Below are 18,619 nucleotides of genomic sequence, written 5' to 3'. Positions count from 1 at the left end.
TTGAACTACTTCCACATTTCTCGACTACAGCCTTCAATTTGGACCACTTCCCATAGTTTTGTGAAACCGAAATGAACTTTGACCTTATGATTGACCTAATAACCCTATTTCACATTTCTTTAGCTACGGGCTTCAAATTTAGACCCATGCTCAGGATTGTGTACCGAAACAAACTTTGACCTTGACATTGACCTAGTGACCTAATTTCACATATTTGAAAGTACAAGGCTTTAAATTTGGACCACATGCATAGATTTGTGTTCTGAAGTGAAATTTGACCTTGATTTTTGACCTAGTGACCTACTTTCACATTTCTCAAGCTACAGCCTTCAAATTTGGACCACTTGCATAGTTTTGTGTACCGAAATAAACTTTGACTTTAAGATTGCCCCAAAGTGACCTACTTTCAAATTTCTCAAAACTAAAACCCTTTTCAAACTTGATGCACATGCATAGTTTTGTGTACAAAGAACTTTGTCCTTGAAATTGATCTAGTGACCTACTTTCACTTTTCTCAAGCTACAGCTTGCAAAATTTGGCCACATGCACATTTGTTGTGTACGGAAATGAAATTTGACCTTGAGCTAGTCATTAAGTCTTGAAATTTGAACACTCAAAAATGGCACATTGGTGGGCGCCAAGATCGCTCTGTGATCTCTTGTTTTCTTTACAAATGGCATTCATTTTCAAAGGGAGACAACTTTTTCTCAAAGATTACTTTAAAATAATCGAAAAAGTTGTTTTCCCTTTGAAAATATGCCATTTGTACTTAAAAAAATCGGGAACAGTTGTCTCCCTTTGAAAATGAATGTCTTTTTAAAGAAAAAAAAGATAAACAATTGCTGAAAACTGTGTTCCAACTTGTTATGCGAAATTTCACCACTCGCAACGCTATTGCAAAATGCATCAAAACGAACATGTGTAACTGTTCTTTGAAAATGGTGAGTTTTAAAAGGCGTTTAACTGTCCGGAATGGAGCCCCCTTTTGGCCCGGCCCCCTTTTCAGAATTTAATGTTTTTATCAGTATACTGACACTTGTTTCGTAAAGTAATATACATGTTTTACATGCTGTTCAATTTTCATGTCAAACAACTCTTTCTTTCTATGATTTGGTGTTGTTTGATTTTTGGTTTTTTCAAGGCCTCCATCGAAACCTTAAAGGAATCGGAAAGTACGATCAACAGTGAAAGTTCACATGGCGCGAAAACATGACGAATGCCATGACAATCTCGGGGAAACTATATCGCATTGATCTCCGCTTCAGATGCCACGAATAACCGACACACTTCTTTTACCTCTTTGAGGGGGTGTTAATTGAAGATGAAAACAAGGCCAATTACTTAGTTTATCATCAGAATAATTACCGATAATTGTTGATGTTTTTTTTTTCACTTTCAACACGGGTCGGGAGGATGATGATTATTGTGTCCATATTTTGGGACACTTTTCAGAATAATTATTTTTCCCGGGGTAACAGATTGCTACAGTCTTCCATTTTTTAATTTTTAGAAATAAGTCCTGTTCTTTGAGTCGTATGAAGTTATGACGTCTACACCATCACAATTTATGTGATAGAATTGGAGGTCCACTAAAGTCTGAGCAGGTCTACTAGATTTTAGCGGTTGGTGGACCTGCTGGCAACTGCTGAAAAAAGTTAAGGTGGAGGCTGCTAAATATGCAATAAAATGATAGGTCACCAGTATTGAAAAAGAGTTATCTGCCTTTGAAAACGTCATTTTGGGGGATTGGCAGATAACTCTTTTTATGCCCCGGCATCTACTGATGCGGGAGGCATATAGTGATCGTCCTGTCCGTTCATCCGTACCCAGGTTAAAACCCAAAAGGGGACCGTTTCGTCTAGCATCAATACCCCTTACTAGAAATGACTTTTATACTAACGCCCGATGTAACCCGTGACCTTTCCTCATCTTCAGACATCAAACCCACCTCAGTTTTGACCTTGACCTCATTTTGGACTTAGGTTGCTTTATATGGGCCATCTCTTGGTTAACCAAATGGGACCGTTTCGTCTAGAATCAATACCGCTTACAAGAATGAATTGATACTAATACAGATGTAACCTGTGACCATTCCTCATCTTCAAACATCACCTGACCTCAGTTTTACCTTGACCTCATTTTGGACTTAGGTTGCTTTGTATCGACAAGGATGCCACCGGGGGCATCAAGCGTTTATTGAACGCAGCTCCTTGTTTAATACCTGTGACCTATCATTTTTATTGCATTTTTTTTGTTTCTTAGATGATTGTCCTTCAATATCCAAAGTTTGAAGAAATTCTGTTATTGGGAAAAAAATTTGCCCCAAGTTCTAGCATACGTCCTTAATATTCATTCAATTGACAAGGCTGTTTAATAGTCGAGCATTGCTATTGTTTTATATCAGAGTAAAAAAAAAACATGTCAAATAATAGAACAAACTTATTATTTACTATTTGTCACTATGAAATTTATCTAAGTTGACCTTGTGACCTCAAGTTTGAGCCAGGTAATCAAATCTTAAACTTTATCTAGATCTAGATTTTATAAAGAGAAATATACAAAGTTTCATATAGATCAAGTAGAAAATGCGGTTTCTGGGAAGTATGCCATGTCCGTCAGTTTGTCACACTTCATTTCCGATCAATAACTTTAGAAACATTTGACCTAGAACCTTCAAACTTAGGAGGGTAATAGGGCTTACGGAGTAGAAGACCCTTACGTTTTTTAGGTCATTCGATCAAAGGTCAAGGTCACAGGGGTCTGACCAAGGAAACCCGTTCACGAACAATAACTTGAGAACCACATGCCCCGAACCTTGTAACTTTATAGGATGATCAGATATGCCAAGTAGATGAACCCTGTTGTTTTGGGATAAGTAGGTCAAGATCACAGGCCAGAATATGGAAAACCGTTTCTGACGTTACTTGTGAACCACTTGACCCAGAATGTTGAAACTTCATAGATAGATTGTACTTGTACAGTAGATGACCACTATAGATTTTGGGGTCAGTAGGTCAAAGGTCAAGGACACAGGGTAAGACGGTAAGAACATGAAAACCTTTTTCCAATCAATAACTTGAGAATGATTTGACCCAGAACCTTCAAACTTCATAGGGTGATAGGGCTTATGGAGTAGATGAACTCTATTGACTTTAGGGTTAAGGTCGCAGGGGCCTGAACATGGAAAACCGTCACCAACCAATCAACTTGAGAACCACTTGCCCCAGAACGTTGATACTGAATTGGAGTATTGAAAATGCAGAGTAGACAACCCCCAATGATCTTTGGGTTAGAAGGTCAAAGTCCAAGGTCACAGGGGCAGAACATGCAAAACCGTTTCCAACCAGTAACTTGAGAACCACGTAACCCAGGTCCTTGAAACTTTACACTTTGGACATGCAAAGTAGGAGGTCCCTATTGATATTGGAGTCACTTGGTCAAAGGTCAAGGTCGCATGGACCAAAATATTGAAAACAGTTTTCCGTCAATAACTTCAAACCACTCTACCCAAAATGTTGAAACTTCATTGGTTGGTTGAACACGCCAAGTAGAAAACCCCTTCAGATTTTGGGGTCACTCGATTGAAGATCAAGGTCAAAGGGGTGAGAACATGGAAAACCCGTTTCCAATCAATAACATGAGAACAGCTTTACCCAGAAAGCTGAAACTTCATAGGATGATTGGACATGCAGAGTAGATGACCCCTATTGGTCTTGGTGTCACTCATTCAAATGTCAAGGTCACAGAGGGCAGAATATGGAAACCCGTTTCCGATCAGTAACTTGAGAACCTCTTGAATCAGAACTTTGAAACTTCAAAGAATTATTGGACATGCCGAGCAGATTATCCCTAATGATGTTTTGGGCCGGTGTAACATTAAATTTTGACCCCGTTGAAAAATGACCCCATGGGTCATTTTTAAACGGATTAGTGATCAATTTTCAACGTTAAAAATTGACCCTTCCCGTTATTTAATGACCCACCCGCGCGAACAAATTTGACCCTCGTTGAAAACTGATCAACTTTCGGCAGGTCATATTCAATGCTGAAAACTGATCCCAATAATCTTACGCAATATGCCTATTACCATACAGATGAAAGATTAATATTTCTGTGGGTTTTTTTTCAGATCTTTACGTAAAATTCAAAAACTCTTATCGATTTTGGGCCGTTGGTTCGAGTGACAGTACTGAACTGGTTGTTAGTTACACATAATTGTATCACTTGTGTATCAGACAAAAAAGAAAGTATTTGTTTTTGAATTGCCTGTTGTAAGATAAGACACTATTTCAGTTTTTGGTGAGCAATTTGGCAAAATACTTGGAAAACATTTCTCTAGTTAGGTCAAACGAAACATAAAAATCCGTCTCAGAATTTTTCAGATTTTGAAGTAATTGTCCGATCGGGCACCTTTAACTCCATGTTTTCAGCGGAAAGTAGGACACTTTATGGCTTTAAGCGTTTTATAACATAGGCGATCTCGCTAGGAAAAGGCGTAGTTTGATAACCTAATTGTTGACCATGATGTAGAAAGTTTGGCTGTACGATTTCCGCATAAAGTTTCGGAATTTGCGCGATACTATCTAATTTCACAGAGTGGTTTGACATGATCCACCCATAATATATTAGGCATTCGTATCAGTTGGTGTTTTGCTTTCGGTCATGTAAAGGTGTTGTAAGTTATATTTAGACCCCGTCGGTAATTTACATATACTGGGTCCTTTTACGTTGAAAATTGACCTGGGGCATTTCAACGTTATACACAGCCATAACATGACAGACCTATGAAAATCTACATGTATTGAAAAAAGAAATTCATATCCAACCGGGCACTGTTACAATCTGTTATATTAATCAGAGGGACCTTCGTGGCCGAGTGGTTAAGATCGCTGACTTCAAATCACTTGCCCCTCATCGGTGTTGATTCGAGCCTCATTCGGGACGTTGAATTCTTCCAGCTGGCTTACGGAAGGCGCCCGCTTTTATTGTGAGAAACAGACGAGAATTCGACCTTTATCAGAACATACTCCATAAATGTCTAGCTGACATGGAACCCCAAGCTAGGAGGGGATGAGTCATGGGATCCGCCCTCCCGACACACTCTTGATTTTACAGATATATGTTAAAACTCTTCAATCACATTGAAAATGACACATCACCAATCACCTTGAAGATAATGGACTCTATCCAGGCGCGTAGGAAGGCTTCATCAAACAGGCCAGTGGTATGGAGACGGAAGCGTCCAGGGCAGAGCCCCGGTAGGGGGGCCAGGCGGGCGAAGCTTTCAAATTCATGCATTCTATGACTGTAGTTTCTTGTGTCAACATTATTCAACAACGGAAAGAGTAATGTAACGAAATTATGTTAATAAGCCATGCATTCTTTTGTAAAATAGATCTATATGTTAGCTTATATACTTGACGTTCTGTGAGTGGAAGTATAAAATCTGGATGTTTTGCGCAGCGGAAGTGTGCCTGATGTGGTCGGAAGTGGCCTGATATCGATATCGTGCAAGACAAGCTCACACGAAAACCAATTTGAGCTCCCGTTGCTCATATATATTACATTTTAAAGTCAGTGCAAGTTTCTATATTCAGTAACATATGCAATAAAAATGTTTTCAAACACGTTACCGTCCATGACAGGCTCAATCAAACCGGGCCTGCAAAATTTTCGTTTATGTCGTGTTGGGCGACCTGTGTTTTTCCAATATTATTCTGCCAAGAAATGCACCATACAATATCTTTAACCTTATAGTGTTATTGAACTGCTTGAAATTTAAGAACGCTTCATGACATACATGTACTTTTTAAAACTCAAGATGCTCTTGACTGAAAATAATACTTTCACAATTGTAGTATGTTGAAACAGTGATATATACATTATCTACAATAAACCCATAACGTTCATTATTAAGATCGACTGTGTTCTGAATTTATCGTACAACAAGAGCTAGTTTATACGTATTTTGGCAGGAAAGTTGCACGTGCTTTCCATGATGTGCCTTTGGTAGACTAGACTGCATATACATACATAATGTTAAATGTTGCCTTTATAATATAGTTTAAATAGAAATGTTGAATATGATTAGAAACCAACACATAAATTAAATCGCACAACTAATTTTTATTGGCCTACAAGAGTAACTGAGACGTATATATTCCGGCAATATCAAACTATCGGCGTTTTTGTTTGAAGTTGTTCCGCAACTTGAAACGCGGGCAAAGCATCAAACGGGAAAGATCTTCTTAAGAAACGGGTACAGGTCGATTTGTAGTAATTTATACACACCATATAAAAGCATTAAAGCATGTGGTCATTCTAAACAGAATTATAGGAGACTATATCTTAAAGCCATATCTGTACATTCTATAAATGAATTAAAACAGTAGATTATACAAATTCGTAAAATAAAATCCTTATTATGAGATAAAAGTATTTCGAACCTGGCATTAGGATGTATAAAGACATATCTGTACAACGTAAAAATATATTTCTTTGTGTTACAGAGATACCACTATAATTCACAGACATATCCTTTATAAATTTATAAATATCTTGTTATGATCGGGAAATGTGCTCCCTGTGTGGAAGTCTCGATGTGCCCACACCCATCCACCTGTCAAAAGTCATTGTGTTAAACTTTCTATAACACAACATATAGGCGATCTCGCCTACCTCGGCAAAGTTGTCGGTTTGAGTCCGGACTCGGTCTTGTGAAATTATTTTAAAGAAAGCCTGCGATAGTTTCTGGTTATTTCCAGTGTGTTTCTCTACTACAAACAGACGATCTCCGACGTTTAACTTAAATTTAACTAACCGTTAAAAAATGACCCCATTACTGATCAAAATTTTACGACTGATCAGGTCTCAACGACTTTTTGATCAAAATTTAACGTTGAAATGTTGGCAGGGTCAATTCTCAACATTGAAAAATGACCCATGGGGTCAATTTTCAACGGGGTCAAAATTTAATATTACACCGGCACCTCACAGGGCCCTGATACATGAAAGCACTTTCCGATCCATAACTTGAGAACCACTTGACCCAGAACCTTGAAACTTCATAGGATTTGTGGACATGCAGAGTAGATGGTCTGTATTGATTTTAGGATTTGGACTTACTGTGTAGTATGTCTCCCCCCTGAAGACCACAGGGACCTGAACATTGAAAATCATTTCCATATTGATGACCAAAATGATCGCTATTGCATTTCAATCGCTTACCAGCCATCAGGGTCACTTTGACTTTGGTTCCTGCCCCTTATTGACTATGTTTTCGGGAGAGACGTGTGCTTTTCTACAAAAGCATCTTCTAGTTTAGTCTAGAGTTTATAAAGGAAAACAATTTGACCAGGTTTCAATTACATCAGGTAGAAAATATAGCCTCCAGAGAGTTAACATTTTTTCTCTGATTTGTTTTAGTTTTTTGGCCAGGATAAAGAAGTTTCAAACGAATCAGACAAGTTTTAAGACAAATATTTTAACCAAGTTTCCTTGTGATTTGGTTAAAATTCTGACAGTAAACTGATTTTTTTCACGACGGACGACGACGGAAACGGTCACATGGCAACCACAGTAGCATACCTTGAGCACTTTTTGTTCATGTGAGACAAAAACAAAGCCTCGGATGCACGACTTCTAATGTTGAATAATATTTCTGTAATATTTACGACGGTAGGTAAAATACTTTAAGAAATATGTGTAACACATATTTTCTGTAATGGACGGACGGACGAAGGAAAATCTATATTCCCAACAGCAGAGTGAGGACACAATCGGCCTGACTGTTTTACCATTAGATGCGTTTTTCCTACCACACATAATATAATATTAAATCATGTAAAGAAGACAAATATGTATGTCTGCCAAAATATGCGGTTCCGATGCTGTTTTTTTTTTTATTTGCCCTACTTAGCGCATGTACAAAAGTAATCAGCGCATTTACCGCGCAATGTGAAGGTTATGAAACACTTTTACTTGAGATAGTAACATATATATGAATGTAAATTGTAAGTTGTAGTTTGACGTACTGTTTGATCAACCTAATCCGTACCTGTTTTTTCCCTGAACTATGGCTTTATATTATCTTATTTTGCAAGACTGAGATATAAAATCTGTAAATCATTCTAAAGATCTCCTAGGGTGGTATACAGCAAGATCTTTTTGAATTTTTAGAATGTCTTTGATAATGTTAATTTTATTACAAAATATATATATTTGTCCATTGTAAAATAATGGACAAAATCACATAGAGATCTACATATTATGTTCGATTTTTTCACACGCATGCAAAATTTAATGTTGCTTTTATGCTAACAATATAAGATATCCGGAAAGTTTTATAACAGTCTATTTACAAATAAAATATTTTAATTTTAAATGTCTGGAATTTGCAATGAAAAATATCCCATCAAAATCGTTTTTGAAGATAAATTCAAGATTAATCAAGATATTTTGAGGGGAAAAAATCCTCTTATATATACAACCACCCGGAGAGTTCTTTAGAATGATGGTATAATATCAATGATATTGTCTTATACTGAAAGACAAAGTAGGGGAAACCCTTGTTACGGAAAAGTTAGATCAACAGTAAGTAGAAAATCATGGAAGTATTGGGAGAAACACGAGGTGCAGTGTAATATTCGTGTGGTTGTGTGGTAATTTAACAGCCTTATTTATTTTGAGTTCATGGACATAAGACATCGCCTATCAAAAATGTTCTATGTCTCTTTATGTGACGTGACAAATGGACATTATTAACTATATAGATTATAAAAAAAAAAAACACATCTCTCGGAAAATACATGGCCGTACTTTTCCCTTCATTTGATGTTCATTTCATGTCACTTTATTTCGAGTATATACTTTTACGACTTCATGGGGATTTTTTATTTATATGTCTTTACATGAAGAAACACAAATACCCTCCCAGGCCTCTATACTTCAGACCATGACATTGTTTTTCATGAACTGAATATCAAAATAGGAAGATATGTCAGTCAAATGTTACAAGAAAACGGGTAACAATTAATTCAAATCAGACCTAATTTAGTTTGAAGCACAATATTCAAGCAATCCCAACTCCGTATGGAACATGTTTCAATAATAAAAATCGACCGAGTGCTTAATATGTAATAGACCGAGTGTTTAATATGTTCCAACAAAACTGAGTAAAAGAGAAAAAGTGGAAAGTCCACTGGTCTCCCCCCATACACATTTAACCCTTTGTCATGTATTTGCAGAATATATTTTAAATATTTGTTTTCTCAGAAACTATATTCCAAGTGATTGCAAAGTATTTGCATCAGACTTTCGCAAACAGTCTGCAAAACGTATCACACTGAAGCAAAGGGTTTGCAAATAAACACTTAGATAAATTACAGACTGCAAAGGTTTTGCAAATAAATACTTTATTAAATTAGCAGACAGCAAAGCATCTGCAAATAAACACTTAGCTCTTTTACTTCGCAAAGGTATTGCAAATAAACACTTTGTACAGATATAAAAGAGCAAAGCATTTGCAAATAGTTAACATAGTCCTGGTAGACTCTAGGTACAGGAAGTAATTAACCATTCTGTTTTCTGATTGGTCTATATTCAAATGGCAGGATTTTTGAAAATATTGTGAGGAAATGTTTACACATCAGTTAGTAGAAATATTTTGGTGATGCAAACTTGTGTTAAACAGATTATTTTTTAATTATTTTTTCTGGATATAAACTTTGTTGAATAAGGATAATGCAATACCATGTTGCTAAGCAATAAGACTTCCAAGAACCAGGGAATATTGCAGCATGTAGAAAGGTAATGTTAATCAATGATAGTTATATAAAACACTTTTTTGTCAAGCAATTGTTAAAACTTGCATTATTACATGATGTTAGTTATTGTTACTGAATGATCACTGAAATGATTGACTTTTAATATTTATTTAAACTGCAAAATTTTAATGGTTTTGTGAATTTACATCTGTTTTTCAGATATTAAAAAAATCCTTTTCTTTAATGAACCTCAGAAATTCATTTTATGCTGTTTGTTACGTATTTGCGAATACTTTGCATATTATTTGCATGCCAGTTGCAAATACTTTGCTATCACTTTGCGATTACTTTGCTATCACTTTGCAATTACTTTGCTATCAGTTTGCGATTTATTTGCCGAAGTTTCAGCTGCGAATTGTAAATTGTTTGCGAAGTATTTGCATTCTGTGTGCGTTGTGTATATTTGCAAAAGCTTTGCAGAATAGTTGCACGTTTCGTTCCATTTCTACTCGTCTGCAGAATATATTCAGCAATCATGTGCTGCAACTGTTCTGCAAAGGTTATGGCAAATATTTGGCAAAGGTAAAAAGTATATTCTGCAAAGGCCCTGTTTTTGCATGGGCCAACACCAAACTCAACATAGCAAAACTACTAAAAACTAATGCAGTAATACTAAAATTACTTCTTTTTCTGGTGTTGTGACGCGCACCTGCTTGACGGTATTTTGAGTACAAGAGAATTTGGCAAAAGGCATACTGCAAAATATAGATACATTAAATACTTTCATTATGTTCTTAAAGGTTGTTACATAAATGTCAATTTGCCTGTAGATTATGGCAAGCATTTGATTTACCAGGCGTTGCAAAGCGTGTCACCATTTTAGGATGACATAGTTGTACCATCGTCACGTGATTTGCTTAAATTTGGCACTATTCCTGCCACGACAAAAATGAAAATATTGCAGACTCGGTTTGATTGAATTTACTATGACATGGTCGGTAGGGGAAAATGCATGCTAAATGAGGATTTCTCCTTAAACAGGTTATCCCACAAAATTTTCCGACTTATATTACAAATGACAAAATGTTTTCAAACATGAAACTTATAAAGATACTCCAACTATTTCTTGAAACAAGTAAAGTCCCAAAAGGATGGAAGAGACCAATCGTTGCATCTGAGTTAACAAGAAAGGTCCAAAATCCAAGGCTAGTAACTATAGGCCCATATTGCTAACATGTATTGCCTCTGAATTGATGGAACATGCTCTTGCCTCAAATATCTATCGCACATTGACATATATTATCTCAGGTTGATGCCTAATTGTGAAACACAACTAATAAGTTTCAAACAAGATGTATTTAATAAACTTCAGAATGGCCAACAAATTGTTGCCATCGTTATTGACTTCAGTAAAGCTTTAGACAAGGTTGACTATCATAAACCGATTCACATACTCGATACCCTGGGAGTCCACGCATAAGCATCCCAGTGGATTAAGTCATTTCTACAAAGCGCATTTGAACGTGTTTATCATGAAAAGGGTGCAATGTAAATCTGGTAGTAGTAGTAGTAGTTGTAATTGTAGTAGTAATTATAATAATAATGATGATAAAATTCTCCAGGACAGATCCAAAAAAGTAGTAATTAATGGTTGGCTTCATCTCAGATGGTCGTCGACATATGCTGCTCTCTCTTGCATTTGTTCAACAAGGTTCAGTCATCGGTCCCTGTTTCCTTAGATTCCCAAACTATACAAAATGATTTGCATTCCCTAGAAACCCAGGAAGAGGACTGGTCAATGAAGTTCAGTTCAGTCCAGTCTAGATGAGTGTGAGGTATTGAGGATTAACGTATGTATCATTTACAATTATACACGCCATATCTAATTAATATGGCTATAAAAATAACAGAAGCTGCAAAGTCCTTGGGCGCCACACTAAGTAATGACTTGTACAATACCATTCTATCAATAAATATATAAAGTAGTAATGGGTGGCTTCATTTTAGATGGTCGTCGACTGTCTTTTAGCTCTTAATTTATAACAATTATGATATATGTAAAATGTGTAATTTAACATGTTGATTTCTATGTATAAATATGTCGGTCAAAAGCTACCGTATACATAGCTTCTATTTTCTAATGTTATTTTATCTACCGACAATAAATATTGACTTGATTTGACATATCCTAGCTGCTTTGTCTTGCATGTGTTCCATAATTAATTAGTATGGCTCTAAAAATAACTAAGGGTGCAGAATACCTGGGCGCCACACTAAGTAATGAGTTGTACAATACCATTCTATCAATCTACATCTACTGTGTACTGCCCAACAATCAATTCTGATTATAACTGGGAGGCGCTTTGTCTGGGACAGACTGTTAAAAGATGAGCAAGCCCATTAGGTGCAAAAAGAACTACAATTACTGGGACAAAAACATAGATATAGATTAGAAGGTTACAGTTGCCAGCCTCTCAGTGAATGGAATCAAACTGGGGCTGGACTGTATGTGTAGGGGGAGACCATTCCAGGAACGAATTGTTCTTGGCAAAAAGGGGTTTGAATAGTATTGCGTGTGAGATTGTGGGATCAAGTAGTTCAGGTTCCTTGTAGGTGTGAGGTGGTTATGGTCAACTGCAGTAAGACTGTACCTTATTTTAAAAAAAAATTAATAAGGGAATTTTTAATGCGGCGGTGCTCAAGGGATTGCCAGTTTTCAATATATATATATATGTATAGTCTCCAGTATATGGCACGTATTTGTTTAAGAATATGTTCTAAGACAATTTAATAACAAACAAGTTAACATTAATGATTACACCAGGAGTATTCCGATTGTAGCAGGTGCGCTCGTACAATTTTCCAAATTTAGTAACACTTAATTGGAAGTGACGTCACTAGAAGCCATATTACACAAATTGAACCGACTGACTGGGAAGTGAGTGATAAATTTGACAGGTCTGAGTTTGAAAGGTCTATCAGGTTAGTAGCTGGTTTCGATATTTATTCCCGTCGTAAGCAGAAAGTTCGTTCTCTCATTCTACACAAACTAAATTGTCACAAATACTACGAATAAAGTAAAAATCTGTCGGAATTTTATGGTCTGACAAGTCAAAGAAGTGGGTGGGGTTCAAATTGAGGATTGCCCGTAATGATTTAAGAAAAATATTAGAAACATGACCAGATCTTTTATATAACTCTTCAGTGTGAATTTTTACAGCAAAATTAGATCTTGAAGAGATATTTTGTATGTGTTGAACACTTATGTATTATTTGTATACAGATCAAAAATGAATGGCGATGTCTATAGACCTGTCCGGTTATTCGGACTCTAGACAAACCGTACAGTGCTGTCTAGAGGTCTGGTAGTCATTATCAATACTGAGAAAGGTATTAACAAAAAACGGGAAATTATTTGAAAAGTTAGCTGTCGCATTTTTCTCGTTTTGAATCCAATAGACTGTAAGTGCATTCATAATTTATTAATCACGTGGAAAATGCTATTGAAAATTCGATAAGATAAGATTTATTTAAAGTGAGCAAGAAAGCAACATTACAACAGTGTAAATCAAAATCTATCGATAAATAATAATTAGCAATTTGTACGCCGAAAACGGAAGCTTTTATCAAGTCTTGTTTTTCTCCGGATTAATTTATTAACTTAAGATAATAAACTTAATGTTTTCTTTAGTATTTAAGACATGGATAAGTTATACACTGGTGATTTAGTACGTAATAGTTAATGTGACCCCTAGCCACTTCCAAAATGAATTCAGCATCAGAGATGTTTATAAACTGCTACATATCTCTGAGCTGAAATGAACTCTGTAATTAATGAAACCTGACCAAGAATCTGTTCATGCGTTCAGTGATGACTGCAACTTTTAATATATTTGTTTGTTTAAAAATCTAGTATGTTTTTCTTATTGTGTCTCGGAAACATTTTTGCTCAAATCACATAACTAGTACAGTAAAGGTTTTTGACTTGTGGTCTGTTGTTATTTTCCCATGTCACATTTTCTTTTTATCCTCGAGGAAAAGCAAACGCTTTTGTACTTCCTAGAGCAAATGCTAGATAACAAGGCACTACCTGAGTAGCAAATAAATTTTGTATTATTTCATTGCAGGCTCTTTAGCCATCTAGAAAATGAGAGAGTACAAATTAGTCGTTCTAGGCAGTGGTGGTGTTGGCAAGTCAGCATTGGTATGTTTTTTCAATTCTTCATTAAAGTAAGCTTATTTTAAAAACAGCTTTGTGGACTATCTAAACATTTCCCTCAGTTTTAATTCAGTATCTTTCTTAAAACTAGTCAAATATTAACTTGGATGACAGGAAAACATCATTTTTTAAACATAATGTGATTTTAGCAGAGAATTAGTTGAAATAGTAATTTTTAGCTCGACTATTCAAAGAATAGGTAGAGCTATTGGACTCACCCTTGCGTCAGCGTCTGCATCCCACTTTGGTTAAGTTTTGTATGTAAGCTGGTATCTCAGTAACCACTAGTGGGAATGTATTGAAACTTGACACATTTATTGAAATTATTCACTGTGATAAACTGACTTACATTGCAAAATGGGTGTAATAGCTCTATTTTGCTTGTTTTTACAAAATAATCCCCGCTTTTTCAGTTTAGCAATTTTTGTTTTATAAGCTGGTATCTCAGTACCCACTAATATGAAATTGGGAATGACTTGAAACTTTATATACTGATTCACAGTGATGATTGGACATGCAGTGCACAGGTCCCATAAGTCTACTTTGCATTTTGTTGACTTGGTAAATTTTTGTTAAGTTTTTGTATATATTAAAGAGGTATCTCAGTACCCAATACTGGGAATCATAGGCATTTGGCGCATTTGTTTGGTCAATAACAACAATGTATTATATTGTAAAAAAACATTTATAGACACTGACAGACCAGGATCCAAAATTAATACCAGCACCCATTTACTATATTTTGATTAATTATATACAGCATCATTATTGACCTTACAAATGCACCGAATGCCTATGCTGGGAATGGACTGAAATTCACACACTTGGTCTGACAATCACATGCAGTACACAAGTTCCATAACTCTACTTTGCATTTTACAAAATTATGCCCCTTTTTGACTATACTGATTTATTCAGTTGACAAGGCTGTTGAATAGGCGAGTGTTTCTGTCCTCCGACAGCTCTTATTTTCATTCACTGAATGAAAACAAGAGCTGTTGGAGGACAGCAACGCTCGACTATTCAACAGCCCTGTCAATTGAATGAATCAGTATAGTCCAATGAAAATAAAGTTTTAAAGTATTTAAAGTAATATGATTAATTTTGACAATTTACCATGTAAAAAATTCCAAATTTGACCAGGGGCACTTTTCCCAAAAACCTGGACTAATATGATAAGATAACTGGAAACAGACACACATGTTTATTTTGATGTTTTTAAATTAACCAAACATTTTTACAGACCCCTTTGATTCTCACATCTCAGTAAGTCTGGTTCGAATAGAGCAAGTTTATACATTGGGGGCTTAAATTTCTGGGCAATATGCTGGGCTACCAGCAAGATTATAAATTTTTCGGACACTGCATTGACCTACGTATGTACAGATAATGGTGTTGCTTGAAAATTGCTATAGAATATGAATTTTCATGAACACTTTAATACTGAAAAGTTGATAATTTTTATGAGCCATCTTTTGTTATTCTTTATAAGGTAATTCCTGATACAGGGGATTTCATAAATTATTGAAGTAGAAGATGGAAAATGCAAACTACTAAGTAGAAGGGGTCTGGGTCCTCCCATTTAGAACTTTACTTGCTTCTAGAAAAATAGCCTAGGCTTCAGAACACTATATGGGAAATCCACACAACCCCAGCCCTTAATGAAACCTAATACTGATAATGTAATATGGCATCCCTTCCTTTAAAATTAACTGAATGTAAAATAGTACACATTATACCATAGACCAACAAAAATACCAAATTTCATTTAAAATTCTGTACAATGGTCTAATTAATATATTATGATTTTCTCAACTTAAGAAATGAAGGGTTTTTTTTGTGTTTTCAGACGGTACAGTTTGTTCAGGGTATATTTGTAGAGAAATATGATCCAACAATTGAAGACAGCTACAGAAAGGTAACAAACGTTCACTAGAATGTCACACATAAATAGGCCATTTTTGTTCTCCAGTACCTTTCAGTATTTAAAAAAAATGATCTGTCATGTACATATGCACAACATTGTTATTGACTCTACATTTAATCATGTTACTTTAGGCATTGCTCTACATACTTTTTTTCATGCTGTTTGATGAAAAATTTTTACAGCTTGGATAATTTTGACTAAGTGAATAAATGATGCAGTGAAGGAGGCCATGGCAGAAACTATACTTGAGCCGTGCCATGAGAAAACCAACATAGTGGGTTTGCGACCAGCATGGATCCAGACCAGCCTGTGCATCCGCACAGTCTGGTCAGGATCCATGCTGTTCGCTAACAGTTTCTCTAATTGCAATAGGCTTTGAAAGTGAACAGCATGGATCGCTAACAGTTTCTCTAATTGCAACAGGCTTTGAAAGCGAACAGCATGGATCCTGACCAGACTGCGCGGATGCGCAGGCTGGTCTGGATCCATGCTGGTCGCAAACCCACTATGTTGGTTTTCTCATGGCGCAGCTCACTTCTTAAAGATTATGAGGCCATACTAATGTAATAGTGTGTCTCAAAAAATGCTTAACTGGTATTCTTACAAATGATAATGGGCAACTTTTCCACTTACTGATTAGGAAACCATGCTTAATTACAGTGGATCACATGTGTATCAAACATGTGAGTAATGTTGAAACTTAGATTGAAAACATCCTGTGTTCCTTGTAGAAATTCCTGAAATCAGAGTCATTATACTTTAACCAAATCTGTGTTCAGATGTTAATACTATGATTAGAATTTAGATTCAAACATATATAACTTATGCTTTAAGAGAAAACATGCACCTTGAGTTTGTAAAGTGCAAAATAAACCTTAATTGAAAGGGTGTAAATGGTTATAATTCCAGCAAGTGGAGGTAGATGGGCAGCAGTGTATGTTAGAAATCCTCGACACAGCTGGAACGGTAAGTTTTATTATATTTACATTTTGCTGTGGGTGCCAGGATAATATTCCTAGTCTATAAAAATGATATGCAAATTTTCTAGTGTAGATATTATTCAGTCTGTGCATGCATTTAGTAAGTGTGGACATTCATGGCCTGTGTTTTATGTCTTAACAGTTTAGAAATTCAGACTTGGAAATGTGACTAAAAATTAAAATGCTAAGGTTGTCTGTAAAATGTTACTTTATGTACCAGTATTTTGAAATCACCTTTCAAGGAATAGATGGAAAAATTGCTATTTTCAAATGTACATTATGCTTTATGTAACTTATGTTACAATACTTTTCTAGGAACAATTCACTGCCATGAGAGATCTATATATGAAGAATGGTCAAGGATTTTTGTTGGTGTATTCAATAACAGCTCAGTCAACTTTCAACGATTTGCAAGATTTACGGGAACAGATTCTACGTGTCAAAGATACTGATGAGGTAGGACTTTAATTATAGAAATTATAGTTTAGTAGTATTAACAATACCTGATCAGTTACATTATGATTTTTTTTACTTTCCTGGAAATTGCATTTTTTACATCATTTATTTTTCATGTCATTTTTTTGGTATATTTAAAATGGGTAGCATTTTTCTGCCCACTTGTGGAAGGTTGGTATTTATTTTCAACTTCATTTTGTCCCAGATAAGAATTGCATGTATCAGACACAAGTTGTGTAACTTGTAAATAAGGAAGTTTAAATAATACATCGATAGTAAACTGGTACTAACCATAGCGTGTTGTTCATCATCCGTGTATTCAAAAAAGATAGAAATTATTCTGAATAGATGCACAAGTCTACCTGCAGTTAAAATAGTCTCTTTTACTTAACATATGTTTTTGGAAATAATCCAGTGTGAATGAAGTATGAAAAAAGACACTGATGTTGCCATCTGTCCGTTCATCTTTGAACTTTATATGGTCTTTGTTTTCATCATCAGGATATGTCAAGAAAGATATGATATTTATAGAAGGAGATTTTTAAATGTTTTATACACTCAGATATATTTTTTCTTAAGTTAAAAGTCATTACCTTTTTTTAAATCAGGGATTTGGAATGGTTGCTTTATGTAAATTACTTCACTGTCTGCATGTATTCACTTTTATTTTTGTTTCTTCCTTCAATTTTCCCTTTTGGTCGCATCATAATTTGGGACCTCATTTGCATATTGGGCCCTCATTTGCATATTATGTTCTCCATGTGCAACTTTGATCAGCAATACACATATCATCTAATGCTTTTGACATATATACATTTTATCTTCTAATATATCAGCTTCAGTATATTTTGTGTGAAGGATGTGACACTGTCACCAGTGAGTTTTAACACAGAAGATCCCATTATATATGATAAAATAACCCATTGCACGGGTCATGAGTTAAATTTTAGAAGAAAAAAAGAATTCTCCATGTTAGAATATAAGTCAAAAGTTAAATGAAGAACTTGATACATAAATAGAAAGGTGCTATTATTTCAAGATTAATTATTAAACAATGTTTGATCTTGGTATAGGTTCTCGGATGCTTAGAAGGAACTTTTATGCAAAAAAGTTTACTAAAAAATCTTGTAAAAGTTGAAAGACCTGTCTTGAAGTATTAAGAAAATGTCTCGAATTTTAGTGTAAGAATAAATGCCGTTGGTTACATTTACTGTTTAACACATTCTTCACGTATATACTGGAGTTGCAAATGTGTTTAAAAACTTCAAGGGTA

The 18,619-nt window shown here is 35.4% G+C and overlaps 1 protein-coding gene across 2 annotated transcripts in view; it reads left to right on the top strand.

Annotated features, from left to right (window-relative positions):
• The first annotated feature begins 12,587 nt into the window (after positions 1–12,587).
• LOC123528674 (ras-related protein Rap-1b) overlaps positions 12,588–18,619 on the top strand; it is a 43,415-nt gene continuing 37,383 nt past the window's right edge. For both annotated transcript variants that reach the window (XM_045308579.2, XM_045308577.2), the window contains exons 1-5: positions 12,588–12,746; positions 13,892–13,968; positions 15,833–15,901; positions 16,820–16,876; positions 17,206–17,346. In XM_045308579.2, coding sequence (XP_045164514.1) covers positions 13,912–13,968; positions 15,833–15,901; positions 16,820–16,876; positions 17,206–17,346 — 324 coding nt within the window. In that variant the 5' untranslated portion in view covers positions 12,588–12,746; positions 13,892–13,911. The remainder of the gene's footprint in view (positions 12,747–13,891; positions 13,969–15,832; positions 15,902–16,819; positions 16,877–17,205; positions 17,347–18,619) is intronic.

This window comes from Mercenaria mercenaria, chromosome 13 (assembly GCF_021730395.1).
Source record: "Mercenaria mercenaria strain notata chromosome 13, MADL_Memer_1, whole genome shotgun sequence".
NCBI classification, from domain to species: Eukaryota; Metazoa; Mollusca; class Bivalvia; order Venerida; family Veneridae; genus Mercenaria; species Mercenaria mercenaria.
The sequence above is the reverse complement of the archived record's forward strand: the minus strand, read 5'-3'. Positions and strand labels throughout refer to the sequence as shown.